Source organism: Argopecten irradians, chromosome 8, assembly GCF_041381155.1.
Source record: "Argopecten irradians isolate NY chromosome 8, Ai_NY, whole genome shotgun sequence".
NCBI classification, from domain to species: Eukaryota; Metazoa; Mollusca; class Bivalvia; order Pectinida; family Pectinidae; genus Argopecten; species Argopecten irradians.
Genome location: NC_091141.1, coordinates 34,693,504 through 34,719,989, shown reverse-complemented (window position 1 = coordinate 34,719,989; position 26,486 = coordinate 34,693,504). Strand labels below are relative to the sequence as shown.

General features: G+C 35.9%; 2 protein-coding genes across 2 annotated transcripts in view; both read right to left on the bottom strand.

The window, feature by feature from the left end:
• The window catches only part of LOC138328935 (uncharacterized), a 32,255-nt gene extending 18,321 nt beyond the window's left edge, over positions 1-13,934 (bottom strand). Inside the window, exon 1 of the mRNA XM_069275643.1 lies at positions 13,643-13,934. The gene's annotated coding sequence lies outside the window, so the exon portion shown is untranslated. The remainder of the gene's footprint in view (positions 1-13,642) is intronic.
• Positions 588-2,564, bottom strand: LOC138329856 (uncharacterized). The gene is made up of 2 exons (XM_069277145.1): positions 2,538-2,564; positions 588-2,039 (listed from the first exon to the last, which is right to left on the bottom strand). Exons 1-2 carry the CDS (start codon positions 2,562-2,564, stop codon positions 588-590), a joined length of 1,479 nt encoding a protein of 492 aa, XP_069133246.1.
• Positions 13,935-26,486: the final 12,552 nt, after the last annotated feature.

Below are 26,486 nucleotides of genomic sequence, written 5' to 3'. Positions count from 1 at the left end.
GGAGGGTGTATTTCTTTCGGTCACATAGCCTGGTATCAGTCATTTAATAGCTGATAAATACTGCTGAGTTTTAAGTTCATGAGGTTAATATATGTTATATATTTTGGGTAATATTTTGCGGTATACATATTCTTAAATATTCGTATATCTATACGACAGTAGATGTTTCTAGATACGTCAATACATTTCTGAACATTTCGTATATATTTATAATTCGTGGATTTCGGTAAAAACGTGAATAGAACGAAAATAAGACAACCGCAAAATGTAACCACTGAAATAAACATGGCATATAAGATCAATGTGAATAAATGCAGCTATCAAAAATCATAAGAAAATCTTTGATTCTTTATGATCTTAATGTGGTATTATATGAATAATAATGTAAGAACATCGAATTAGACAGTTACATGGGGTCCTGGCTTCTTCTGTTATATCACTGTGCTAATCAGATTACATTGCTTCAGAGCAGTTGAAGGATTAATTTTGTAGATCTGATGCGACCTTTATCAAACAGCTATTTTAATGATCAGAACTTTAATCAGCAACTATATCTTATAGCAGAAAATGAATATGAATTAGTCAAATCATTTCTGGGCGCAAATGTGGTAGAGAGTGGTTGATAATGGGTGGCGTTTAAAGTGCACTGAATGTACTTGGTAAATTGTGGGTATGGGTGATTGATAGGGAGTGGGGAGTGGGGAGGGTGGTTGGTAGGGTGTGGAGAGGGTGATTGATAGGGTGTGGGAAGGGTGATTGGTAGGGTGTGGGGAGGGTGATTGGTAGGGTGTGGGGAGAGTTGTTGATAGGGTGTGGGGAAAGTGGTTGATAGGGTGTGGGGAGGGTGATTGATAGGGTGTGGGAAGGGTGATTGGTAGGGTGTGGAGAGAGTTGTTGATAGGGTGTGGGGAAAGTGGTTGATAGGGTGTGGGAAGGGTGATTGATAGGGTGTGGGAAGGGTGATTGATAGGGTGTGGAGAGGATGGTTGATAGGTTGGGGAGGATAATTGGTAGGGTGTGGAGAGGATGGTTGATAGGGCGGTGGGAGGGTGGTTGATAGAGTGTGGGGAGGGTGATTGATGGAGTTTGGGGAGGGTGGTTGATAGGGTGTGGAGAGGATGGTTGATAGGGTGTGTGGAGGGTGGTTGATATGGTGTGGGGAGGGTGGTTGATAGGGTGTGGGGAGGTTTGTTGGTAGAGAGTGGGTGGTTAGTTGATAAGGTGTGGGAAGGGTGATTGATAGGGTGTAGGGAGGGTGGTTGATAGGGTGTCGGGAGGATGATTGGTAGGTTATGGGGAAGGTGGTTAATAGGGTGTGGGGAGGGTGATTGGTGGGGTGTGGGGAGGGTGGTTGATGGGGTGTGGAGAGGATGGTTGATAGGCCGTGGGGAGGGCCGTTGGTAAGGTTTAATGAGGGTTATTGGTTGGGAGTAGGTTGGATGGGTGGGTAGTTGAGGGGATCGTTTGTTGGTAAGGTGTAAGTTGGGTGATTGGTAGGGTGTGGGGAGGGTGGTTGATAGGGTGTGGGGAGGTTTGTTGGTAGAGAGTGGGTGGTTAGTTGATAAGGTGTGGGAAGGGTTATTGATAGGGTGTAAGGAGAGTGGTTGATAGGGTGTCGGGAGGATGATTGGTAGGGTATGGGGAAGGTGGTTGATAGGGTGTGGGGAGGGTGATTGGTGGGGTGTGGGGAGGATGGTTGATGGGGTGTGGAGAGGATGGTTGATAGGCCGTGGGGAGGGCCGTTGGTAAGGTTTAATGAGGGTTATTGGTTGGGAGTAGGTTGGATGGGTGGGTAGTTGAGGGGATCGTTTGTTGGTAAGAAGTAAGTTGGGTGATTGGTAGGGTGTGGGGAGGGTGGTTGATAGGGTGAGGGGATGGTCGTTGATAGGGTGTGGCGTGCTTGGTTGGTAGGGAGTGGGGAGCGTGATTGATAGATAGTGGGAAGGAATTGCCCGAATTATTTCTATACTTCCCTCGAGCCAATGAACGTCAGAACTCCGATTCCATTTTAACTGCTTGTCGTACAAATCAGTATGACGCTTACATAAAAATACGATAGGAAGGTAGAGTAATTTGATAAAGAGGAAGCTATTCTCTCCTTTAATATGTGTGTTGGGTGCGATATCGACGGCGCCGCCATTTTAATGTCTTAAATTTGTGATTGGATTTTGAAGAATGAACAAAACCCATTGATTGGTTTAAGTGGTGATATCATTTTAAATAACGGTAATTAAACAATTTTTGAACTCGCAATATCCTGTTAAAAGCATGTCAATGAACCTAAAACGTACAGCCCTATTTTGCTATTTAAATGCTGTAAATTTTACCCGCGTGGAAATATGAATTCCATAGAATCATGTAGAATAAATATGAGATAATAATTTTTTGATGCATTTTTGGGAATCTAAATGATAATTTGTAGTTTAGGTTTGTTTATGATTGTTGAGTGGATTTAAAAAAATGAGTTTTCGAAAAAGATTAGCGTTCCTCTAATTTTCATGTGAAGTTATCATCATAAAGAAATACGAAACATTTACCACAAGAAACTGATTTGGTTGTGCCATATTGTATGGTGGTAAATGTAGAATATTCGAAGCATAGTTTTCAGTACTTTAGTTTCTAGAGTCCACGTTATCTCGAACAGTCTACATATAATCTCAAGCACTTGCAATTGGACATAACTAATACAACATTCGACAAATCATGTCCAGTGCTCGTAATAACGCTTCAAATGCATGGTTTACTTTTGTAAGCTTCTTCTGTTCTGAGGTTGGTGATTAATGATACTCTTCACATTACATGTATTACGCGTATTGTTGAAGATTATATGGTAATAATAATCACTTCACTTTTTACAATTGTATTTTGTGAAGTATCCGCCCTTACTCATTTAAAACAAAATAACAAAATAATAAAGTTTCAAGTAATATAACTTTTGCTAGAACATAATAACCAAACGACATCTATCCGACAGATATACATTACATGACGGCGGCTTCAAACATTGAAATTCTGCCTTTTTGGTTCACCTTCACCAGAATTTGTAAACGAAAATAGGACTAGTACCTATGTACGCTACACATATCAATTCATCAAGACTTTTAATGGTATTCATAATTTGTCAAGCTATGGTGTAATAATGTCGGATGCTTAAAAGGTTATGTCTTGGGCTAAAGCTAATATATCGCGCTCTCGAGTGGTTATATTGAGTTTCAGAGAAATCCATTCTAGAAATCACATTTGGTATGTCCTACACAAGCCATCGTTCTTTTTGTATATGAGATAATAGAAATTAATTTACAGTAGAGAATAAAGCATCATTGTTGTGAAGAATAGGAAAATATCTTGTATTATATCTAATATGATATATTATATTATATTAGCAAAATGATCTGTTGGGTATTAGCTGACGTATACCTGGTTAAGCTGTGATATATATATAACTTCTTTATTGTTCATGACAGTATAATTTACTATCGGAAAATATCGCATTTTTTCTATACCACACGGAACAGAATTTGTAACATTTAATCTCTCTTCATTGAAATCAATTCCGACTAGGTTTATACAGTGTTAACAACTAATAAACCAATGGCCATAAACTAGACTAGTTCACGTTTCCTATCACAACGTTTTACATCCATATTAATGGTGTTAAAGTGATAAAACTGATGGACATATTTGTTTACACTTGACATTATATAATTGATTTACAGCTGGAATTGCGTTTACGCTCTTGCGTCAGACCAACTAATGTCAATGCGTTATATATTGTAGATATCAAACTATCAATCATCATCATTACAAACTCATATATATTGGTTTTTAATTTTTTAAACTTAAATGCGAGAAAATACTTTTTGAAGGGGGTATAATGATTATAGGGTGTCCCATAGATTTTGTTACGATTTAAAGTTAATATTTTAATTGATACAGAAAATAAAGCACCAGGATTTCATTTGCAAAAAGCCTGCAACCAAATATTTCATACTTTGAATACGAACACATTCACGATATCTAATTTGAGCTCAGATATTGGCTGATTACAACTGTATCTAGTCTCATTCCTTCAGTCTGAGGCGTATCTACATAAACTACCTTTAAAACAAATATAATATTTACCGTTTAACGGAACACCTGCTTTTACACATATAATTATTTTACATGTACACCATGTTATCTACCTATCTCCCTCTCATCACTTTAACCATCGTCTCACCTCATCTACCCTCTCATCCCAAATAACATCTCGTATTTATCAACCACCACCACACTAAACCTTCGTCTCAATTCAGCTACCCTCTCATCCAAACTAACATCTCGTAAGTATCAACCAACATCACACTAAACCATCGTCTCACCTCAGCTACCCTTTCGTCCCAACTAACATCTCGTATGTGTCAAACACCATCACACTAAACCATCGTCTCACCTCAGCTACCCTCTCATCCAAACTAACATCTCGTAAGTATCAACCACCATCACACTTAACCATCGTCTCACCTCAGCTACCCTCTCATCCCAACTAACATCTCGTATGTGTCAAACACCATCACACTAAACCATCGTCTCACCTCAGCTATCCTCTCATCTCAACTAACATCTCGTAAGTATCAACCACCATTACACTAAACCATCGTCTCACCTCAGCTACCCTCTCATCCAAAAACTAACATCTCGTAAGTATCAACCACCATCACACTTAACCATCGTCTCACCTCAGCTACCCTCTCATCCCAACTAACATCTCGTAAGTATCAACCACCATCACACTAAACCATCGTCTCACCTCAGCTACCTCTCATCCAAACTAACATCTCGTAAGTATCAACCACCATCACACTAAACCATCGTCTCACCTCAGCTACCCTCTCATCCCAACTAACATCTCGTATGTGTCAACCACCATCACCGATAACCATCGTCTCACCTCAGCTACCCTCTCATCCAAACTAACATCTCGTAAGTATCAACCACCATCACACTAAACCATCGTCTCACCTCAGCTACCTCTCATCCAAACTAACATCTCGTAAGTATCAACCAACATCACACTAAACCATCGTCTCACCTCAGCTACCCTCTCATCCCAACTAACATCTCGTATGTGTCAACCACCATCACACTAAACCATCGTCTCACCTCAACTACCCTCTCATCTCAACTAACATCTCGTAAGTATCAACCACCATCACACTAAACCATCGTCTCACCTCAGCTACCCTCTCATCCCAACTAACATCTCGTAAGTATCAACCACCATCACACTAAACCATCGTCTCACCTCAACTACCCTCTCATCTCAACTTACATCTCGTAAGTATCAACCACCATTACACTAAACCATCGTCTCACCTCAGCTACCCTCTCATCTCAACTAACATCTCGTAAGTATCAACCACCATTACACTAAACCATCGTCTCACCTCAACTACCCTCTCATCTCAACTAACATCTCGTAAGTATCAAACACACTCACACTAAACCATCGTCTCACCTCAGCTATCCTCTCATCCCAACTAACATCTCGTAAGTATCAACCACCATCACACTAAACCATCGTCTCACCTCAGCTACCTCTCATCCAAACTAACATCTCGTAAGTATCAACCACCATCACACTAAACCATCGTCTCACCTCAGCTACCCTCTCATCCCAACTAACATCTCGTATGTGTCAACCACCATCACACTAAACCATCGTCTCACCTCAGCTACCCTCTCATCCAAACTAACATCTCGTAAGTATCAACCACCATCACACTAAACCATCGTCTCACCTCAGCTACCTCTCATCCAAACTAACATCTCGTAAGTATCAACCAACATCACACTAAACCATCGTCTCACCTCAGCTACCCTCTCATCCCAACTAACATCTCGTATGTGTCAACCACCATCACACTAAACCATCGTCTCACCTCAACTACCCTCTCATCTCAACTAACATCTCGTAAGTATCAACCACCATCACACTAAACCATCGTCTCACCTCAGCTACCCTCTCATCCCAACTAACATCTCGTAAGTATCAACCACCATCACACTAAACCATCGTCTCACCTCAACTACCCTCTCATCTCAACTAACATCTCGTAAGTATCAACCACCATTACACTAAACCATCGTCTCACCTCAGCTACCCTCTCATCTCAACTAACATCTCGTAAGTATCAACCACCATTACACTAAACCATCGTCTCACCTCAACTACCCTCTCATCTCAACTAACATCTCGTAAGTATCAAACACACTCACACTAAACCATCGTCTCACCTCAGCTATCCTCTCATCTCAACTAACATCTCGTAAGTATCAACCACCATCACACTAAACCATCGTCTCACCTCAGCTACCCTCTCATCCAAACTAACATCTCGTATGTATCAACCACCATCACACTAAACCATCGTCGCATTTTAACCATCTCACAACTACAACCGCCATTTCACTTCTAACATTATATATACAATATAAAAGATATGTTTTGGAAAATGTGGTAAAACCGGCGTTATCTTTGATATCTGAGCACCCTTTGAACATTATCATCGAAGATATATACTTAATTGATGAATTAGACAACACTCTCTGGTGTTGGTGATTAAGTTATATGTTTTATAATTTTGATAATATGTATTGTATAATGTCCTCTTGACATGCCAAAATCTTGAAAATAATGACGTCAGTATTTTGTCAATGTTTATCAGCAGAATAAAATTACTATTATCAGATTGATATGAATCTAAACTTCGATTGTATGGTACATCATTATGGTCTATGCACCTAGACAAATATACTCAGCTGTAAAATAATGCCCGCCATGTGCTATCATTATTTGCATTGAGTTAGTTTCACCCATTGGTTGCTAGAATTAATTCGCTTTTTAATTCCAACAGCAGCTTTCTTGATTGGGAAACTATTAACTTTTTCTCTATCAAAGAAATACATTTTTAATCATTTCTGTCTTGACGTGACATTAAGTTCCATTTTTAGAGATAAAACATTTTTGCATTTAAATCAATCGATTTTGTATGTATTTCTAAATGTTATCTGACATTAAATGTGAAATAATTAAGCTTTACGTATTTAAAGATGCTTCATCGCTGACAGAGCAATAATTAGTGTTTAATAATGTATACATATGTCTAATTAACATTAAAAAATTAATACAAAAATTTATTTCACTTTTGGCGCATGCGCACTCAGTACATAATTTCATATAATACATAATGCCTCGAATTACTGCGGAATTAATTATCTTTAATATTTTTATCTCGAATTAAAACTAGAAACTTTTCAATAGTGGTAATTGTGTAAAATAAGAAACTTTTGTAACTGAAGACAATTGCTATTTCGTCTGCTCCTGTTTTTATTGAGAAAACTGTAATACTTTATTGATGAGAAGCTGGACATGCTAGTTGATATGGAAGCAACTTGAAACTGAAATGTTTTTATCATCTACTATTTGACTTTACTCTATATTTGCATTTAACAGATTCATCTGCCCTTGTGGCTTGGAATTGATTTTTACGCTGTGTTTTATGAGTGAAGAATATTGTTTTTGTAGTGAAAACGACATTTTTGCCAACAAAGTGATGACGTTAAAATCGATACCTACGTATACCTGAAAGAGTGATAACGCTGCAATATGCACAGACGTTATATTATCAGATCGAGTTTATAGCTATACCATTTAAAACATCGAGTGGATATTTGTTCACCTCCTCGACACGAATAACGAGATCCTAGTAATAGGTTACAAGCTGTACCGAAATGTCCAATGCAACGTTACACAATCTTGTTCAATGCAAGTATACGGTGGAAACCATCACCTTTTATTTCCTCTGTACAATGCCGAATGCCTAGTCGAAACTATATCTCGTAGCATCATAATGAATTATCAATGACATTTCTTTTACGATTATGTTGAGTTCTTAGCAAACGCTTAAAATCTTTCAACGACTTTTTGTTATAATACAATTACATGGCATAACATGAGTTGGAAAACATTGTAATTACTAAATGCATTGAAGCGTGAATGACGGTCGTCGTAAAATCAATCAACTGTAAACGCGCGTCTTTCGCTAATGTATGGTGTTTCTAATTGAATCTTTACCGCCCCTAATCCTGTAACAAGACATTATAGAATACGTCACGAGTTGTGAAATTGAAACTCCATTAAATGTGTTGTCACTTTTAAGGCGAGTTACAAGTACTCAAGGTATTAAGTCTGCACGATTCCCTTGTATTGTTGCGCTGTGTTAATTGCAAATACCTGACCGGCTACAGCTATTACTTCTGATAATTCTTCACGCATGACCGGTCGCGTTAGGCCTCCTTGAACGTTAAGTGGAATCAAGCTAAGATTTAAGGAAAGGGGTAAAGGTCAAGGTCCATTGGCTTTGTTGATGAACGAATAAATGAGGAATATTTTAGCAAATCGACCAATTCATGGTGGAAAATATTTTGGAAAAAAACATGTTTGATATTACAGATATATACACCATTCATCTTTGTCTATACTATTTTTAATTTAAAGAAAGTCATATCTTAACTTATGGAAAACATCGACCGAGAATAATAATGTTATATAGAATCTTTGTAGTGATTGCTGATAATGCCCAACATCGATTTGTTTGGTAGCGGGTGTTGGGAATAAATTAAACTGTACATGTTTTAGATGTCAAAATTTGGTTAAGAATTCACCTGTTGTATCCGGTTCTTTCTGTCCGATGCATTGCGACGGTGTTGTCACTTTCAGCATATAGTAATACCTGCTATAGCGACCACCTCCGTATAGAGACCACCTGCGTAATGAGGCCACTTTATCAGGTTCCCAAATAGTCAATTTCAACACAATTTGCCATGTGTATTATGACAGTATGGATTGGAAGACTATACCTTCTTGGTCGCGTGGATAGTCTTTGTAGACACGTTTGACTTTATAATGATATATAATTTTGTCTACGTGATAATTGAGGCTTAGCTACCAGTATACTGAAAATTCCTATTCATCTATTAGAATTTTGGTACAGTAAAACTATTTTAAACTAAATTCCCAATCTTTATCTTTGTTTACTAGAAGACAAACCGCATTACTATTTTGTATTTATAACGAACGGATGTCTAAGCATACATTATAATTACCAAATTAATAGCATTAAAGCAGTTTTTTCGCAGTCTCGCCAAACACACACGTTGCTTTCCGATTATTGGTAGAAACGATTGGCATCAAATCTTTAGGTTTTATCGGGCATTCTTACATTATAGTTAGTATAAGGAAAAAAGTTTTAAGCGAAGAAGTGTTTAAGAATCATATCATTAACCAAATGGTTGATATTAAAGAGGTGCTCCCCCAGTCCTTCCAAAAAAAATGTCACTATCCGATTATTGTTGAAAGCGATTCGCACCACATTAGTTGTATAGGTCATTTCGGACGTTAATTACTTGGTATATGGAAATCGTATTTCGTGTGTAAACCAATAAATCTAGACCAATGAACTGTGATCAGATCTGTCATTGGCAGCCACCTTGTTAAATCTTCTATGTTAGGACAATAAGGCTAATTAAATGTCGATTAGATAACTTAAACACTAGTACGATATATCGATTCGCCATAATGAAGTGTTAACAACTGTAGATCGAGGTCCGTGTTCCTCGTCTGATACGCCCGAGCTTGTTATATACTGTAAGGTTGCATTTGTTCGCGGTGAATTGTTTTCAAAATCATTTTCTTTCAATTTCAACAATTTGTATTGAAAAAGTTAATTGATTCGGTATAAGACAAAGCCTATTTAGCCATATCAATGGGATTAAACTTGTGATAATAATTAAAGCTTGTAATTGATTGAAATGCCTTCGTATTGGTATCAAATAGGAAATAGCGATTGAAAAAAAATCGCTATATTCTATGAAAAATAGTATAGTACAAAATTATTCGGTTTATATGAAGAAAAAGTCATCGTCACGGCAACTTTAAGAAAAACGTATGTGTGCATATTTATGATGTGTTTTCGTACTTCTGCCAACCAATGATTATTTTTCCACTATCCTGATTTATATAAGCCGATTGATAGTGAATTAAATGGAACAAACTTGTTTGGAAATAATATTTCGTCACCAGAACAAGTGCAAAGAGATCGAGTTAAACCCAGATTCCAACTATAGCATTGCCAAGCAATGCTTATCAAGGACGTGTAAGGAATTCACTGACACAGGAGTTTTGCGGTAAATATATCACATGAATCAAGTATATAAGTATATCACAATTGCATAACATGTGTTCATTATTACGTCAATGCTCGTTCTTTGCAACGCATAACCGTCATTTTTACCCAGCGCTATTCGAGGATGACAATTATGCAGTATTTAGATATGAAATTCCCTAGGTTAAATATTCGAGGTAATTTTAGTGACATAACATTGATGTAAAGTAGGGCATTATCCCCACTAAGTATTGGCTCCAATAGTATCATTACCATTCATTCAGATGCTGTCTTTATGGCACCTGATATAATAGTTGCTAGCGATATAATATGCGCCAATTATTGTCAGAAAAACAAATAGAGAAAAGACCCGTACCGTGTGAATTTTTGTTAAATTAAAATATCGCAGAAACGTTTTATTCAGGTAAACTTGGTGTTAACGAAACGTTAACATTATACGCAAAAGATGGAATATTTTAATACAGTTTAGATATGTCAATCAAATGAGACGTTACAAAAGGCGACATTTTTACGTTATAGCATGATTAACGTAAATATTGGGCCAATTAAAACACTTGTTACAAGGATAATTAAACCATATTGTGATAACAAACAACTACATATTTACATGTGTAAGAATAAATCTGCTCATTTTCATTTTGTATTTTTTTCTTTTTTCTTTAAGGAACATTTTCTTTGCGTCTCATCAATATACTCCAAGTGAATTGTGTTTGTCATCCCGATTATTATTTAGGGTATGACCATAATTTGACCCTAACTTGACCTTTCCCGATGTTAGACCTTCCTTCACCAATATAAGTATGACAGATGTATCTCCTCGAACTATCGACGACTGATCCATTCATCGAATCGTCTTTTTTGATTTATTAATCAAATATTTATTTATTATTAATTTTGGGCTTGAGATATCAAATCTTCACCGTCGTTCTGTTGTACCTATATATAACGTTCCTATCTTGGTTGTTTTAAATAGAGTTTTAACGACAAAGCAAATATCAATTCACTTATTATAAATCAATGAACATGACACATTGTTATCAAATTTGTTATTTATAGCTATTCGTCAAGGAACAACAGAGTCACTTATTATTGTACCTTGCGGTAGCACTCATTCTCAATTCAAGTTCCGCTTCGTAGCATTCAAGAAAACATGAAATATAGAAAATACCGGGAAACATGGCAGAGTTCACCTTTTGGAACAAGGCTTCAAACAGAAACGGATATTGTCATAAATATGACACGTTCGGAACTCCAGAATTTTATCTGATCTAGCATAAAGTTATCAGGGGAAGCATAAAAAACAATGATGATTTTCCCGTTCAATTAGCTTAACTGCCCAGCGTCATAATTTTCACATGGAAATATGGTATCCTTGTGTAATTTATGTTCATGATATAATCAAACAAAACAATATACGTTTACTAATGTGTTAAACGGTGGTTCTATCATAAAGTACGGCTTGAAGTCTTTTGTTCTTTTCATTGGCATACCTACGAGTGAGTGGAAAAAAATAATGGAAGTCGTTGCTCATTATTGCAAATCGGCAGTCATCGATAACATGGAGTAATTGGTGTATTTTGCGTCCAACTCAATACCGTTAGTACTGACAAACTGATTTTAAAATTTGCCTCGTGATACTTAACTATTGCAGATCTAGGACAACCGGTCAAGTGCATAGATTTACCAATTCACATTTTGTTTTAAGGAAAAAGCTTGGAATAATGACAACGATTTGGTGAATTGATTATGTTTTATGCTCTATAAATCATTGAGGTTATTTAAGGACAGTGTCCCTGTATACAACGTGTTGGCTTTGGTGAATGTATGCGTGTTTGGGAGGCTGCGGTGTTTGCTGTGTCTCTTTATTTATATATTGTTCAGGTTACAGTGCTATCGCGTTGAAAAATACTAACAAAGACAATGAACACCATACCCCACCCGATCTTTAAAACTGACAACGAGTCGTCCTACTTTCATATCCTTAATGGTAAGCAAGAGGGCAAACAGAAACATTTATAGACTATGGTATGTCTCGGCCAGGGTTTAGAATCTAGAACATTCTTATAGAGACGAGAGTTCAAGGCGAGACTATGTCAAAGAATACAGGTGAAATAGAGAAGATTCATTAAGTAACTATTTTTGTTTGTATGCAATGGGTCGGTAGGAACAATTAAACAATTCTAAAACTTACCAGCAGAGAACTAATACAAATGTAACTTACAAGGCAGAAATTTAGTTAGACATGATGTAACCAATATGCAGGCATTGAGGCACAAAATACTACTATGATTTATGATTATAAAGAATTGAAAAGTTGTCCGTACATTGATTATGGAATTTTGTTTTCAGGATGGCAGTTCAATTGTGATCGATCGTTCACGAGACAAATGTATATTTAAAAAAACAACCTTTATCGGAATGTGTTATCATTCAAAGCACACTAAAATAATTATAATTACTCCTGAATAAACTTGCATGTACAAATGCTTGCATTTCAATAACGTTGACACATATGGATTGAATGCTGCTTATTTAACAAAAGCATGGTTTTCTATTACCGTCTACTATGTCTATTGCAAAGTGTGTTGCTTTGTACTGCATAGATGCTAATATTCATGTGAGTTTTAATGTCGCAAGTTTCGCGAATTTTAAAAACTCATAAAAATTGCTCAAAATTATTGTTTTACACGTCACATCTTATCACGTGATTGATGCTCGCAGAGGCTACAAATTAATTTGCGAAAATTAACCATCACAAATAATTTGCGAATCGCAAAATTGAAACCCGCAAAATTTAATAACAATGCGGTAATTTGTAATATAACCATATGTTTTCACTTGATAACAAAAAAATCATATATCTTTTTTATTTGGTCTACAGACTTAAATTACGATACAAAAAACGCACTGGATTTTTTTCGCGGTCTAGCTAAAGACCTTCATGTAAGACCCTAAAATGTTTTCCGCGAAATTTTTCCTCGCGAAGATTTCACAATATACACTTTAGAAATGGGAAAATTAGTATTCCATATTAATGTCGCTATGCCCACTGATTAGTTTTCATACTTTTCTCTTAATGTTTTTTAAAAGTAACGGTTTAACAACGAAATGTTTCTGTGGAAGAAGTATAAAAGAAAAGACTCGCATAGAGTTCTAAAAACTTTGATATAATAAAGTTAGCTCTGAGTAAACAATATTTTTTTCGTGAATGCTAACATACTCATAAAGATACTTTGTCATGCAAGGTCTTTGTATATATATTTAAGGCTACTTAATTCGATATCATATTATAAAGCTACATTAATAAGTCTACAAAATAAAGAATAAACTTCGAATGTGCGTTTGGCGAAGAGAAAGATTAGCATTAATGTAGGAAATACTATTAGATACAAGATCGTAGTAAACGTTAAACTTACCTTGAAGCGTTTCTGCTGGTAAATAACTGTTTCACTTTAGAATAATTTAGTCTGGAGGAGTTTCCAATCCACGGACGTCGTGTCAAATGTTCACGGATATATTCAGTAGTTAGCTTTTACTTCAGTCTTCTTTTTATTCTTCTCCGACAACGATCTATTTGTGTTAATATTCTATAATGTCATTACACTTCCATCGCGCTGATCCGTGCCGTCCATAGGATGTGGCGTTACGTCGACAAACACTCATTTAAATAGGGCCCATTCGCCCGCTTCCCATTGATCGTTGCTCTGTATGTGTTTGCTGGTTGGTCGTGAATACTCGCCGCTACATATGACTATAGGGTCGTGCCCACATTTGTAACGGTCGTGATTTCTAACTGGTCCCGGCTAATTGCCATAACCGTGCTTAACAAAACATCAGGATTGATAAGTAGTGATGCAATTATAGGTTCTTATTCAACAAACACGGGTCCTGCGTCAGGCAAAAACACGGATAGGTCTGTTTGAAGACAGCTTGACGGTAACGGATACAAAACAATAATGTATGGCTCTTAAATAAAATACGTACGTCAGTTCATCGTCACTTAAGTTTATGATAGAAATTTCCGGAACAAATACTGATTTGGTCTTCCTTATCGCAAATTTTCACTGTTCAAAGGTGAACGATGTGTTTCTGGACATCGATTGAGCATTGATCAGTAACACTGATGTCTATTATCAGGATTGATAGTCTAAAAATGTTACATTACAGACCTAAGCGGAGTATTCAACTATTATAGAAATAAGTTTTACATATAAGATTATCTATAAAACTACATGAACAATCTCCCCGAGTCATGCACGAAATTAGAACCATAATTCATGACAAATATTCATATTTGTCAAAAGACACTACAGTAAAACCACAGTTCATGACAATAGTTGATGTTGGTCAAAAGACACAAAAGTAAAACCTTAGTTCATGACAAATATTCGTGTTGGTCAAAAGACACAAAAGTAAAACCTTAGTTCATGACAAATGTTCGTGTTGGTCAAAAGACACAAAAGTAAAACCTTAGTTCATGACAAATATTCGTGTTGGTCAAAAGACACAAAAGTAAAACTTTAGTTCATGACAAATGCTCGTGTTGGTCAAAAGACACAAAAGTAAAACCTTAGTTCATGACAAAAGTTCATGTTGGTCAAAGGACACAAAGAAGACACAAAAGGCATCTAGAACCAAATCTTACACGTTAGAAGAAAACTTTTCGTCATTTGTTTGTGATACAGATGGGTTTGTGAGCTTTCCATGACCTCTTTAAACTGATACATTTCCTATACTGACCACCTTAAAGGGGTATTAAAATGATTGTCTATCGATTCTGAACTTTCCACAGATTGATGTATCAGATATCTACCCAATATGTGAATTGTAAAAATGATATAAACTAATTGACAATTAAAACTGTTATGACATATAATTATATGCGATGGATGCCATACTTGTTAATTTTTCACATATTAGGTTGGTGTGTTATATGCCTTATACATAACCCAATTTGTGAAAAGTCATGGATGTAAAACATGTTTTTAATTATTGTTAATATTTTTTTGACTTTTAAGAAATTATGTTTTAAAATACATAAATAGTCACTATCTATGTCAATCTATATAAAACATTACACATGAAACATGTGGGGTTGTTCTTAGATATTGTGTTGTTTTCACATATCGGGTTGTTTTTACATATTGTGTTACTTTTACATATTGTGTTGTTTTTACATATTGTGTTGTTTTCACATATCGGGTTGTTTTTACATATTGTGTTGTTTTTACATATTGTGTTGTTTTCACATATTGTGTTGTTTTCATATATTGGGCTGTTTTCACATATTGGGGTGGTTTTCACATATGGGATGGTTTTCAGATATTGTGTTGGTTTTATATGTAGGGTTGGTTTTCAAATATTCGATGGTTTGTACAATATGTGTGTTTTTCACATATTGGGTTGGTTTTTACATATTGGATGGGTTTCATATGTTGTGTTTGTTTTCACAAGTTGTTTTAAAATAAAGAGTTGTTTTCAAATATAAAGTTGTTTTCACATAATGGGTTGTTTTCACATATTGTGTTGGTTTCACATAAAGGATTGATTTTACATATAGGGTTGGTTTTCACATATTGGGTGGTTTTCACATATTGTGTTGGTTTCACATATAGGGTTGGTTTTCACATATTGGATGGTTTTCAATTATTGTTTTGATTTCACATATACGGTTGGTTTTCACCTATTGGAACGTTTTCATATATTGTGTTGTTTTCACAAACAGGGTTTGTTCACATATTGGTTGGTTTTCACATATTGGATGGTTTCACATATTGTGTTTTCATATATTGGTTAGTTCACATATTGGATGGTTTTCACACATTGTGTTTTTTTCACAATGTGGATAGTTTTCACATATTGTGGTTTTTTCACACATTGGATGTTTTTCACATATTGGGGGTCACATATTAGCATACAACATTACCGAACCATATAGATATAGTTGTCAACCTCGGGATTCCAATCGTACAACATTAAGATTAGCCAATCTCCTTCTAACTCTCTCCAATACCATTGATAGGCAATAACTAGCTATTGAACGCATTGTCCCGTTCTCTTGTCATGTATAAACAATTACAAAGGAGCAGGTCGCTGTGGCTTTTACACAGTGTTAAAGTCTCTGTCACTCAGCTGATGGAGCATGTTTCTTTGGCTCAGTAGTCGCTACTAGTCGTTGTTTTAACACACCGGGGATCCGGGTTCGATTCCTGGCCGGGACATTCAACATTGATGTGTGTTTTCTCTATTGTTCCCCATTAACGCACAACTAAATAGCAACAGAGGACAGCTTGAGTTATTCGGGTTAGGAAATATGAATAAGGTCTTTGACCGCAACTGACGGAGAATTACCTTTGGCTCAATCGATAGACATTGGATATCGGGGTTCGGTTCCTTATCGGAACACTCGACAACATATAAATATAAACTTCATTTATTTCACATCAGTTGTTAAACAAGTTAACACAAATAACTTATGAAAGGATATTTCTGTTGTTTAGGTCGTTCAGGTGACCTCTGATCTCTTCATGTCCTTTCCGGGGATAGAATAATGACTGACTTGTTGAAAGACGAGTGACTTAACGACTGCACCACCCGATTGTCAATATATATATATTTAATAGAAATACGAGTCGTATATTGTAATTCTGCACATTCTTCAACTATCTGTTTGTTAGACTCAATAATATATTTGTTTCTTTGTTTTCGTACTACAATATAAATCCGACTTTCTGATTGGTCGAATATTTTTCTTCCTACATCTTTGAAGAAAAAAATCTGAAAATGGCGCGTAAGTCCAACATCATAATAGAGACATCGACGTTGCGTATTGATATGCAAAAATAATCAATTAAATAATTGTAATATCAATGGGATTGTAAGTTTTAAACACATTTTATATTATCAAGTAGTCTGAAAAACTAATTATAGGTGTTGATGTCACTATGTTTGAACTTCACCTGGGTATGAAAAAAATTTTTTTTGGAAAATTTTTTAATCGGCGTAGCGTCTCAATTAAATACCAAATATAGCAACTTAAGTGAAAAATGTCGGATGACGTTATACAGTTGATCTATGCCTTTCTGAGTCAACAGTCAAAACTCTTTTCCCGAGATGTTTGAATCGAGCCGATGAACTGTTTCCCGAGGTCGGAGGCAGAGGGAAACATTTTATAGAGTTGGTCGCAACACCGAGGGGAAAGAGTACTGACTATTGACTAATAAGGCATGAAACAACTGTTTTGTTACCTGAACGGCAATCTTGTAATAAGTTATTACAGCTTCAGGTGAGGCAAACTTTGTTGTAAAGAATGTTTGGGTCCGGTGTAACGTTGAAAATGGACCTCCGTTGAAAATTGTTGTTATTGTGTTGTGTGTTGTTGTATGCTGTGTGGCTGTGTTTTGTGTTGTGTTGTTGTGTGTTGTGTTGTTCTGTGTTTGTGTAATGTGTTGTCGTGTGATGTTTTTGTGATGTGTTGTTGCTTTATGTTGTTTGATGTTGTGTTGTTATCGGGTGCTGTGTTGTTGTTGTTAGGTGGTGTTGTATTGTTGTTGTGTTGTGTGTTGTGGTGTGGTTGTGTTTTGTGTTGTTGTGTTGTGTGCTGTGTTGTTGTGTGATGTTTTGCCGTGTGATTTTGTGTTGTGTTATGTTGTGTGATGTTGTGTTGTGTGATGTTGTCATGGGTTGTGTTGTTGTATATTATTGTTTTTTGTTGTTTTTTTGGTGGTATGTATTGTTGTTGCGTGGTTGTGGTTGTGGTTGTGTTCTGTGTTGTGTTATGTGTTGTTGTGTGATGTTTTGTTGTTATGTTGTGTTATGAGGCGTGTTGTGTTGTTGTGGTGTTGTTGTTAGGTGGTGTTGTGCTGTTGTTGCGTGTTTGTGTGATGTGTTATTGTGTTGTGTTGTGTGATGTTGTGTTATGTGATGTTGTGTTGTGTGATGTTGTGTTGTGTGATGTTGTGTTGTGTTGTTGAGTGTTATTGTGTTGTTGTTGGATGTTGTTGTATTGTTGTTACGTGTTTGTGTGTTGTGGTGTGGTATTGTTGTGTGTTGTTGAGTTGTGTGATGTTTTGTTGTGATTTTGTATCGTATTGTTGTGTAATGTTGTCTTGTGTTGTGTGGTTGTGGTTTGTGTGATGTACGTTGTGTTAAGTGTGATGCGTTGTTGTGTTGTGTGATGTAATGTTGTGTGAGATGTTGTGTTGTGTGATGTTGTGTTATTTTGTTGTGTTTTCTTGTGTTGTGTGATGTGTTGTTGTATGGTGTTGTGTTGTGTAGTGTTGTTGGTGTGTTGATGTGCTGTGTGATACTGTGTGGTTTCGTGGTATTGTGGTGTCGTATTGTGTCGTTGTGCCATCAGACTTTAAACTGAAAATGAGAGGCAATTCTGAAAGGCAATGGTGAGAGGCAATGATAAGAGGTAATGTTGAGAGGCAATGGTAAGAGGCAATGGTAAGAGGCAATAGTAAGAGGCAATAGTGAAAGGCAATTGTAAGAGACAACAGTGAGAGAAAAAGTGAGAGGCAATGGCGAGAGCCAGTAGTGGGAGGCAATGGTGATTGGCAATAATGAGAGGCAATGTAAGAGGTAATGGTGAGAGGCAATGGTAAGAGGCAATGATAAGAGGGAGGCAATGATGAGAGGAATTGGTGAGAGGCAATGGTGAGAGGCAATGATAAGAGGCAATGGTGAGAGGCAATGGTAAAAGGGAATTATGAGAGGCAGTGATGAAAGGCAACAGTAAGAGAAATAGTGATCTCGAGGAATTCATTTTTAGTCTTCTTTAATTATCATGCAATAGAATCAACAAGTCCAACCAATTACTGCCAATCAGCAGATAAATAATTCCAGTCCTTTGGTATGTTTTTAACAATTAGCTGATTCTTAGTCTTTCAATAACCAATTCACATGTCAGTTATTTTTAATATATATCAACACATATCTATACATATATAATTGAAATTATATGTCATTGTGCAACTACGTTTGAGAAAATGCTGCATAATGAAAACTTTATATCATAATTAGGGCGTTTTGTAAAAGATTTAATGAAATAATGTGACGAAGCATTCATATTGGAGTTTTTTCAAAAAGTCTAGACAAGCGTAATGAAACACTAAAAATAGTTCAAGCAGTGTTCATTACGTACACTTGTTTTGAAAAGAAATTTTGAAAAATAACAACAATTTAGTTGATTTGAAGATTTTTAAAAATATGATTTTGTATTGACATGTAATTGTAATGATTTGTAACTAAAAGATGGGTTCCCGGTATTTGCGATTTTTTTTTCGATTTCTGTACACATATTTCATTGTCATCCCCCACTTTTTGGGCTTGTTAAATTTAAGTATTCTTTTTTTGAAATACCAAAATTTATGAGGTAAGTCGAAGCATACATCAAAAGATATTTGTCTCCTCTTATTTTTTCCCCAAATCATATCTAATTGCATAAACATTGGTAACCGCTAATTAAGTTACTAACACCGAATGTCATATTTGAAAATTTGACGGATTGAGGGTGTGAGTATGGTGGGGGTGTGTGGTAGGGCAAAATATGGTCCCGACCACACACAGTTGGCAGTAAGACAAAACACATAACGTTATTATCCAAAGAACGATACATATGTACAAACAAAAATGAAATATGTTTGTGGAAAGTGAAAATTGAGCGCGAACACATAGAAACTCATTACATTTTAAAATAAACCTACTCTAAGATACGGATATAAATGTTTCATATATCAAAATTAGACATTTTTTGGTTATAGTTAACAACAGGAACATGAGTCTCCATTACATCCTTAGATTATAAAGATGGATCCCACAACAGATAAATCTGGCGTGTACGATGTTGGTGATAGTATAACGTTACATATGTATTCCCCAGTCTTATTAATCTCGCTCTCCAAAGAATGACTGTTTATTGTAACCTGTTATGATTGACCGCAGTGCATGGACACACAGTAAATATGTACGTTAAATCTAAGATCGTTTATTGATTTCCTCGTATTAAATCATTAGGAAGATTATGGAAATTCGGATAAATATTACGCCTACCCCATATTAAGTAACAAAACAATAGGAAATTATCATTTTCACCTCCTTGTTTATTTCGATGACAATTTCTTAACGCTTTGACTGGTGTTCTTAGTTTGATCTTGGCTAGAGTGGTTTACAATGTTACTCAGGCATTATATTGAACAAGAAGCCGTGGTATTATACCTCGAGCCAAGCAGTTGGTAAGAAAACCAAATATAACTATCATTGTATGTATGTGAATAGAGTTTGGTATTATCCTTCCATAAATGTTTGCTGTATCGGTTGTAAAGCTAAAAAAAAAAAAAAAAAAAAAAAAAAAGATTTCAGTTTTAAAGAATGCAAAACTGATGCACCATATCAGTTCTTGTTTTTGGTTAAAAAACATGAAATTGAATTAAAATATCACTTTTAATCAATTTTCATGACCAGAAGATAATATTAACACACTAGCTAGTATCTGGATGTCATTAGAAGTATATAACCAATTTCGCTAAGTAGTTGTTGATATAACTTTGTACTTACGAATGTACATTTAAGCATTAAACTATCTTCCTTTGGTATATATGGTCTATATTGCTTGTCTGCAAAGCTCTGGCATCTATATAGACCATAGATGATATAGGAAGATAGTTTAATGCTTATATTTACATTACCAACTCATTTTAAGGTCTCTGCATCAACATTGTTTAAGCTAGACTAGGGAAACCGTTTACCAACGACGATTTAATCCATGGGATGGAACAGTCATTTTGACGGTGATCAGTTTACGTCACCACGTCAACATTGGTGACGTCATAATAGTCACGTTTTTAGTGTCAGTTCTACCCACACATACTTCACGTTTCCTTGGTTAGTTTATATAGTAGAAGTGACAAGTAAGTATATTGCATAATGCCTATGATGTAGTCGAACGATTTTGTAGCTATAGCCCGGTAGAAAAGGCAAGTTTTGTGGTTTGACTATGTTTTCGATGGCACCAGAAAAAATATGTCGATAGTAAAAGACAAAACACTTGAGCACTAACCTAGTAATACACAGTTTGTGTAGAGTCAAACGGTTTTGCAGAACTTTGTAGTCGGGAAAAACATCTCGGACGAACAGACGGACAGAGAGGAATTCAATAATCCTCGCTGACACATTCTGCGGGGGACAAACAAGCAACTCTGTCATCAAAAATATACAATATAACAAGATACTTCAGACCCATTCTCGTCATCAAATTGTATCTTTACAACTCAGAGTGCAAGTCTCGTCTGATCTGGAAACAAAGATAAAAGAGGGAAAGGATTAAGTTTTAGAAATTTAAATGCTAGCAATTTTAGTTTTGTTGTGTCACATTGTACCGTTCATTTGTATGCAATGCACACAAGGCGGTGATATAAAAACGTGTTTCTGCATAAAGAAATTGTCACAAAGGGCCTGTTTCGGTGTTGTATGCCATAATGTATGAGACGCGTATATTATGATTGGGTATCAACTATAACTACCATCCAGCCAATCAGTGATGAGACATGTGCAACTGACAAAACGTCTGAAGAGACAGTATTGACCAATCAGAAAGAGTGCGGAATCAAATGTGGGTCTGTGTATCAAGTTAATTGTCCTAATAACTGGACAGGCAATTTAACTCTGAATGATGTGTTGCGTAAGATGGATTCATGTGTGTTTTTCTTTGGAAAATGTGGTTTGTTCCTGTTTATCTCCATGCGATAGTTCATTTCAATTCATTTCATGTGAACTTTACTGAAGCTTATTGTCAATGATACCAAACAGTATGCCCAAATAGTGACATTTTACTTATGCACGGGCAAACTAGTTCTGCTAATCCCTTTATATAGAAGCTTAGCAGAAGCAGAAAGCATCACTTCGTCTATGGTAAGTTTTGGTCGATGGAATAAAACTCGTATCTTCCCCCACAAGGGCGAACGTTTAACTCAAGGGCAAATGTGACGTAGTTAAAATCATTTTGAGAAAATAAGATTTCCATTAAGGCTCTTTTCATAATAATACAAAGGAATTATTACACTGTAAATGGTTTATAATATCAACACTTCTAATGAGTTGAATTTGTCTCCATGAAAGTTTTTCCTTAGTTTTATGTTTTTCGCCTTAGTATCCCCATCCTCGATACTCCAGGGGTTCCGATCGCTTACGATCTCTACACCCATGGACTATCTCATAGTAAAACTGAAGGCAGCTCAGGAAAACAAATCTGAACCAATCACATGCCTGCATGTTTTTCTTTGAACACAAAGCCACACAGTCAACCAAAGTGTACCGTTATACGGCTCTTTTGAGGTACATCAAAGGGCTATTTAATTGCCTGTTCTGTTCTGTTTGTACTATGAGATAGTCCAGGCGGAGAAGAGATCGTATGTGATCGGAACCCCTGGAGTATCGAGGATTTAGTATCCGTAATATATACGGTAATCACTTATCTCGCAATATGAAATATTTTTTCCGAAAGTATGCATTTTCTGAATCTAAAACTAAACCGATATGGATAATCTATAACATTCTAATATTGTTTTTTATTTGGTAAACATGTGCTTTTAGCAGCTTTTGTATCTTTCTCAACACAAGGCAAAAAAAAACCATTGAACATATTTAGGTATATTTGGATATATTGGATATTTAATTACCACCTTTCAGCTTAAATCTGTTACAGTAGCAAGCCTTTCATTCGATATACTGTACACTAGTACTGATATATAGACCGGTTGATGTGTAACATCTAGACAGAAAACTGTGAGAATATAAGTTTGATTTTTTCTCACGAGATCAGGAATGATTTGTATGTCTTTCCAGACTTCTAAATCTATCATGGGATAGGCAACCCTTCCTATAACGGAATAATAATATGTGTCTCTGAAGTAATATTTAAAAAAAAAAAAAAAAAAAAAACATGCGCCATTCTTGATTCCACATCTTACGCCATTGCAATGCCCTTGAGGTATAGTAACAATGAAAGCAACACTTTTATATTCACTCGAAAGCGTTTCAGTAGGATATGTCATTTTATTACACGTTTTTCATCAAGCAAGTATGACATATCGCTGTCATGTGCAAATCTTAGAGCAGTTAAGGTATTTTGGCCATGAGTAAGTCGTCGCCCACGTGACGTGTATTCTGTTCCCTTTGCACCTTAATCTATGATAAAAAGTAGGGTCTGTCTTTTGGTATATTACGTTTGATTATAACCTCACATTCATTTCGAATGTTCTGATTGAATTAAACGTGATCACGTGATATTAGATAAGCGAGATATTTCACCGGAACTGGAGAGTGGGGGAAATAACCCCAGGGAAATAACCCCCGAGGGAAATTTCCCCGAGAAATTAACACATTGGAAGCTCTGCACATGACCGGAAGTGGGCGTCGTCTACAACTTCAACCAAAAAGGCAACGATGTTGCTTATTTGTTTACGACAAAGATGCTACAAACAACAACATAATTTTAATCACTAATTTTTACACTTGTTGATGTTGAATGTATAACTTATTTATGGGATTATAATAATTTTGTTCAGTATTATAATGTAATTATGTCCCTATGTGTCGAGATACATCTAGAATTGTCTCACTGGAAAGCTCAGCCCTAGAGAACATAACTCTTTTTCAAGGGAGACAATTCTACAATATATTGACACATAAGAGTTACAAACGAGAGTCGCTAACAATATACCATGCGGATACTTTCCAAGAATTTTGCAGCGATATAGTTTTTGCGATCTGAACAAAAACGTGTGAGTTTTTTTGTTTTTTTGTAGTTTTTTTTTATTGCGGAGATAGTTCTACTTCACTTAAATTTTAAACATTTTGTGGTGATTATTATTTGCTATTTCTAATTTTACGAGAAATAAGATAACACATGAAAAATAAAATTTTTAATGGTTATATAGTACTTCACACATGTAAACGAACGTGTATTAAACGATTATATTAATTGGAGATGTCATTTATTTCCACAGTGATCATGTCATCATATCTAACAGACTATCACTTCGCCATTATATAGTACTTCACACATGTAAACGAACGTGTATTAAACGATTATATTAATTGGAGATGTCATTTATTTCCACAGTGATCATGTCATCATATCTTACAGAATATCACTTCGCCATTGAAACGTCCTTTTTTGAGGACTTGGATGTGGCGCGGTGGTAAAAGGCGCGGGTATGTTTGGCCAGGCGATTGGGTGCCGTAGATCAGATAGGGCACGAGTCAAAAATTAATAAATTGTCATCCTTTGTTAAATTGTGTTTCTGTGATATGTTATAGATGTCATATCATACTAAAATTTACATAGAACTTTCTGGAACTTTCTTGACTAACTGGTAATGGAACTTCAGTAAGATAAAGCCAGTATCAACCGATTTTATTCTGCTAGAACTATTTGGTAAGTTTGTTGCTGAATTCCTTATAACCTATAACGTCATTTAAGGAAGGCCTTCTCTATATACATTATGTTGCATGTCATATTGTTAGACACTGTGGTATGTTCGCGTCGTGTCTTCTTGTGATATTGAAAACTCCGGTCCATTTTATCGTGCTTGTTCACTGAAACATACAGTCAATAATAATTAAAAGAACATCTTGCCTCAACATAAGTACTTTATACTGAGAGTGGATAAACTACATTCATAAACAATGCTTTTTTGGCCAGGGATCAGGACAGAAAGCCTTCTTCAGAGGGGCGAACGCTCAACTCAGGTCAGAAGTGAGGGACAATGATGTTCAAAGCCAAAGCCTTAGGTGTTGACAATTGACGATTCCAAAAGATATTTCTAGAACGAAATTGTCGAGAGTTTAATTTCATGTTGCCATCCCATTTATATAAATAGCAAATAAAAAATCCCATGGAAAGAGATTAACGCATTGAATGTGTTGATTTCAACAACGAAGGTAATTTAAACATAGGCTAAAAGTAGCAACGAAACATTGAGTGGCTGATACGAACACACCATGTATTTGCGCGTGGGAATATTCCGATGCGGCCGTTGACCACCAATCGAATAAGTAGAATGGAGATTCAAGTACAAGTTAAGTATCTTCTTTCCTTCATGGGGATCGTCTTTTGGTATCGATTACTGAAAATGGCAGGCCCCTGATCTAATTGATATCCCTGTGGTGTTAGTCCCCGTTGTGTTTCTCTGAAGTAGTCATTTACAATCCATATCCACAGTATACGACAACCGTTACTACTGTTTTGATTACACACATGTGCCTTGGTGGAATCAACTGTAATTCAAATCAGCGAATGATTTAGAAAGAACATGTACATTTGTAAATATGCACAAGCAACGTAATAATGTTAGCAGATTATGTGATCTGAAGTACGTTTACAAATATTATATGATAAAAAGTTTTTGTGATATCGTGTCTTCATAATAAGTTTATATATGATATTCAATTATCCATCTCGATTTTATCGAATTTTACAGGCATCCTTAATATAATCCTCGGTTCAGTCTGTTGGGATGCTATGGTCTAAAAAGTATATTATATTAATCTATTAATTCTTTACTGTTTTCCTTATTTCCTTCGAAACCATTTTAGCAATAAATATATAATGTTAGAGGCAGATAACTCTGAACAAACTAGTGAATGTTGTAATATTGTACATTGTATTTGGATAAATGTTGGCGGAGATTAATAGTTCTATGTCATTAGCCAGGGTCATAGAATGAACCATTTCAACACACATATGTCTTTCTCATATAAAAATATTAAAAATGTGCGTGTGTAAAGCATGCGTTTATTTCATATTTACAACGGGGATGGCGATAGCTGACATTTTACAGGCATCCTCGCAAAAATGGCAGTTAGGACATCTAGCATTTATATTAAAGTACATATTCAGCAAATGATTTCTGTATTGAGTGGGTCATTGATGGTATATGATGTCACGTTCACGGGCAATGAATTCCTCATCCCAAGCATAGAAAACACATTGAATCTACCATAGTGTGCTATAAATCGTTAATACTTGTTAATTAATGTTGTTAATGGACTGATATTCCTTATACGCCAATGGTAAAATACCACACACGAGAACCATGATGGGGTTATGAAAGATATAGAAATATCGTTTGCTGGACGGAAAACATGGAACGCCATATATGTATCATAGGGTCCAAACATACTATATGGATTTTTGTTTTCATCATATTATATATCAATTTTCCTTTGTTGAGGTTCATATGGTGTTATATCGCC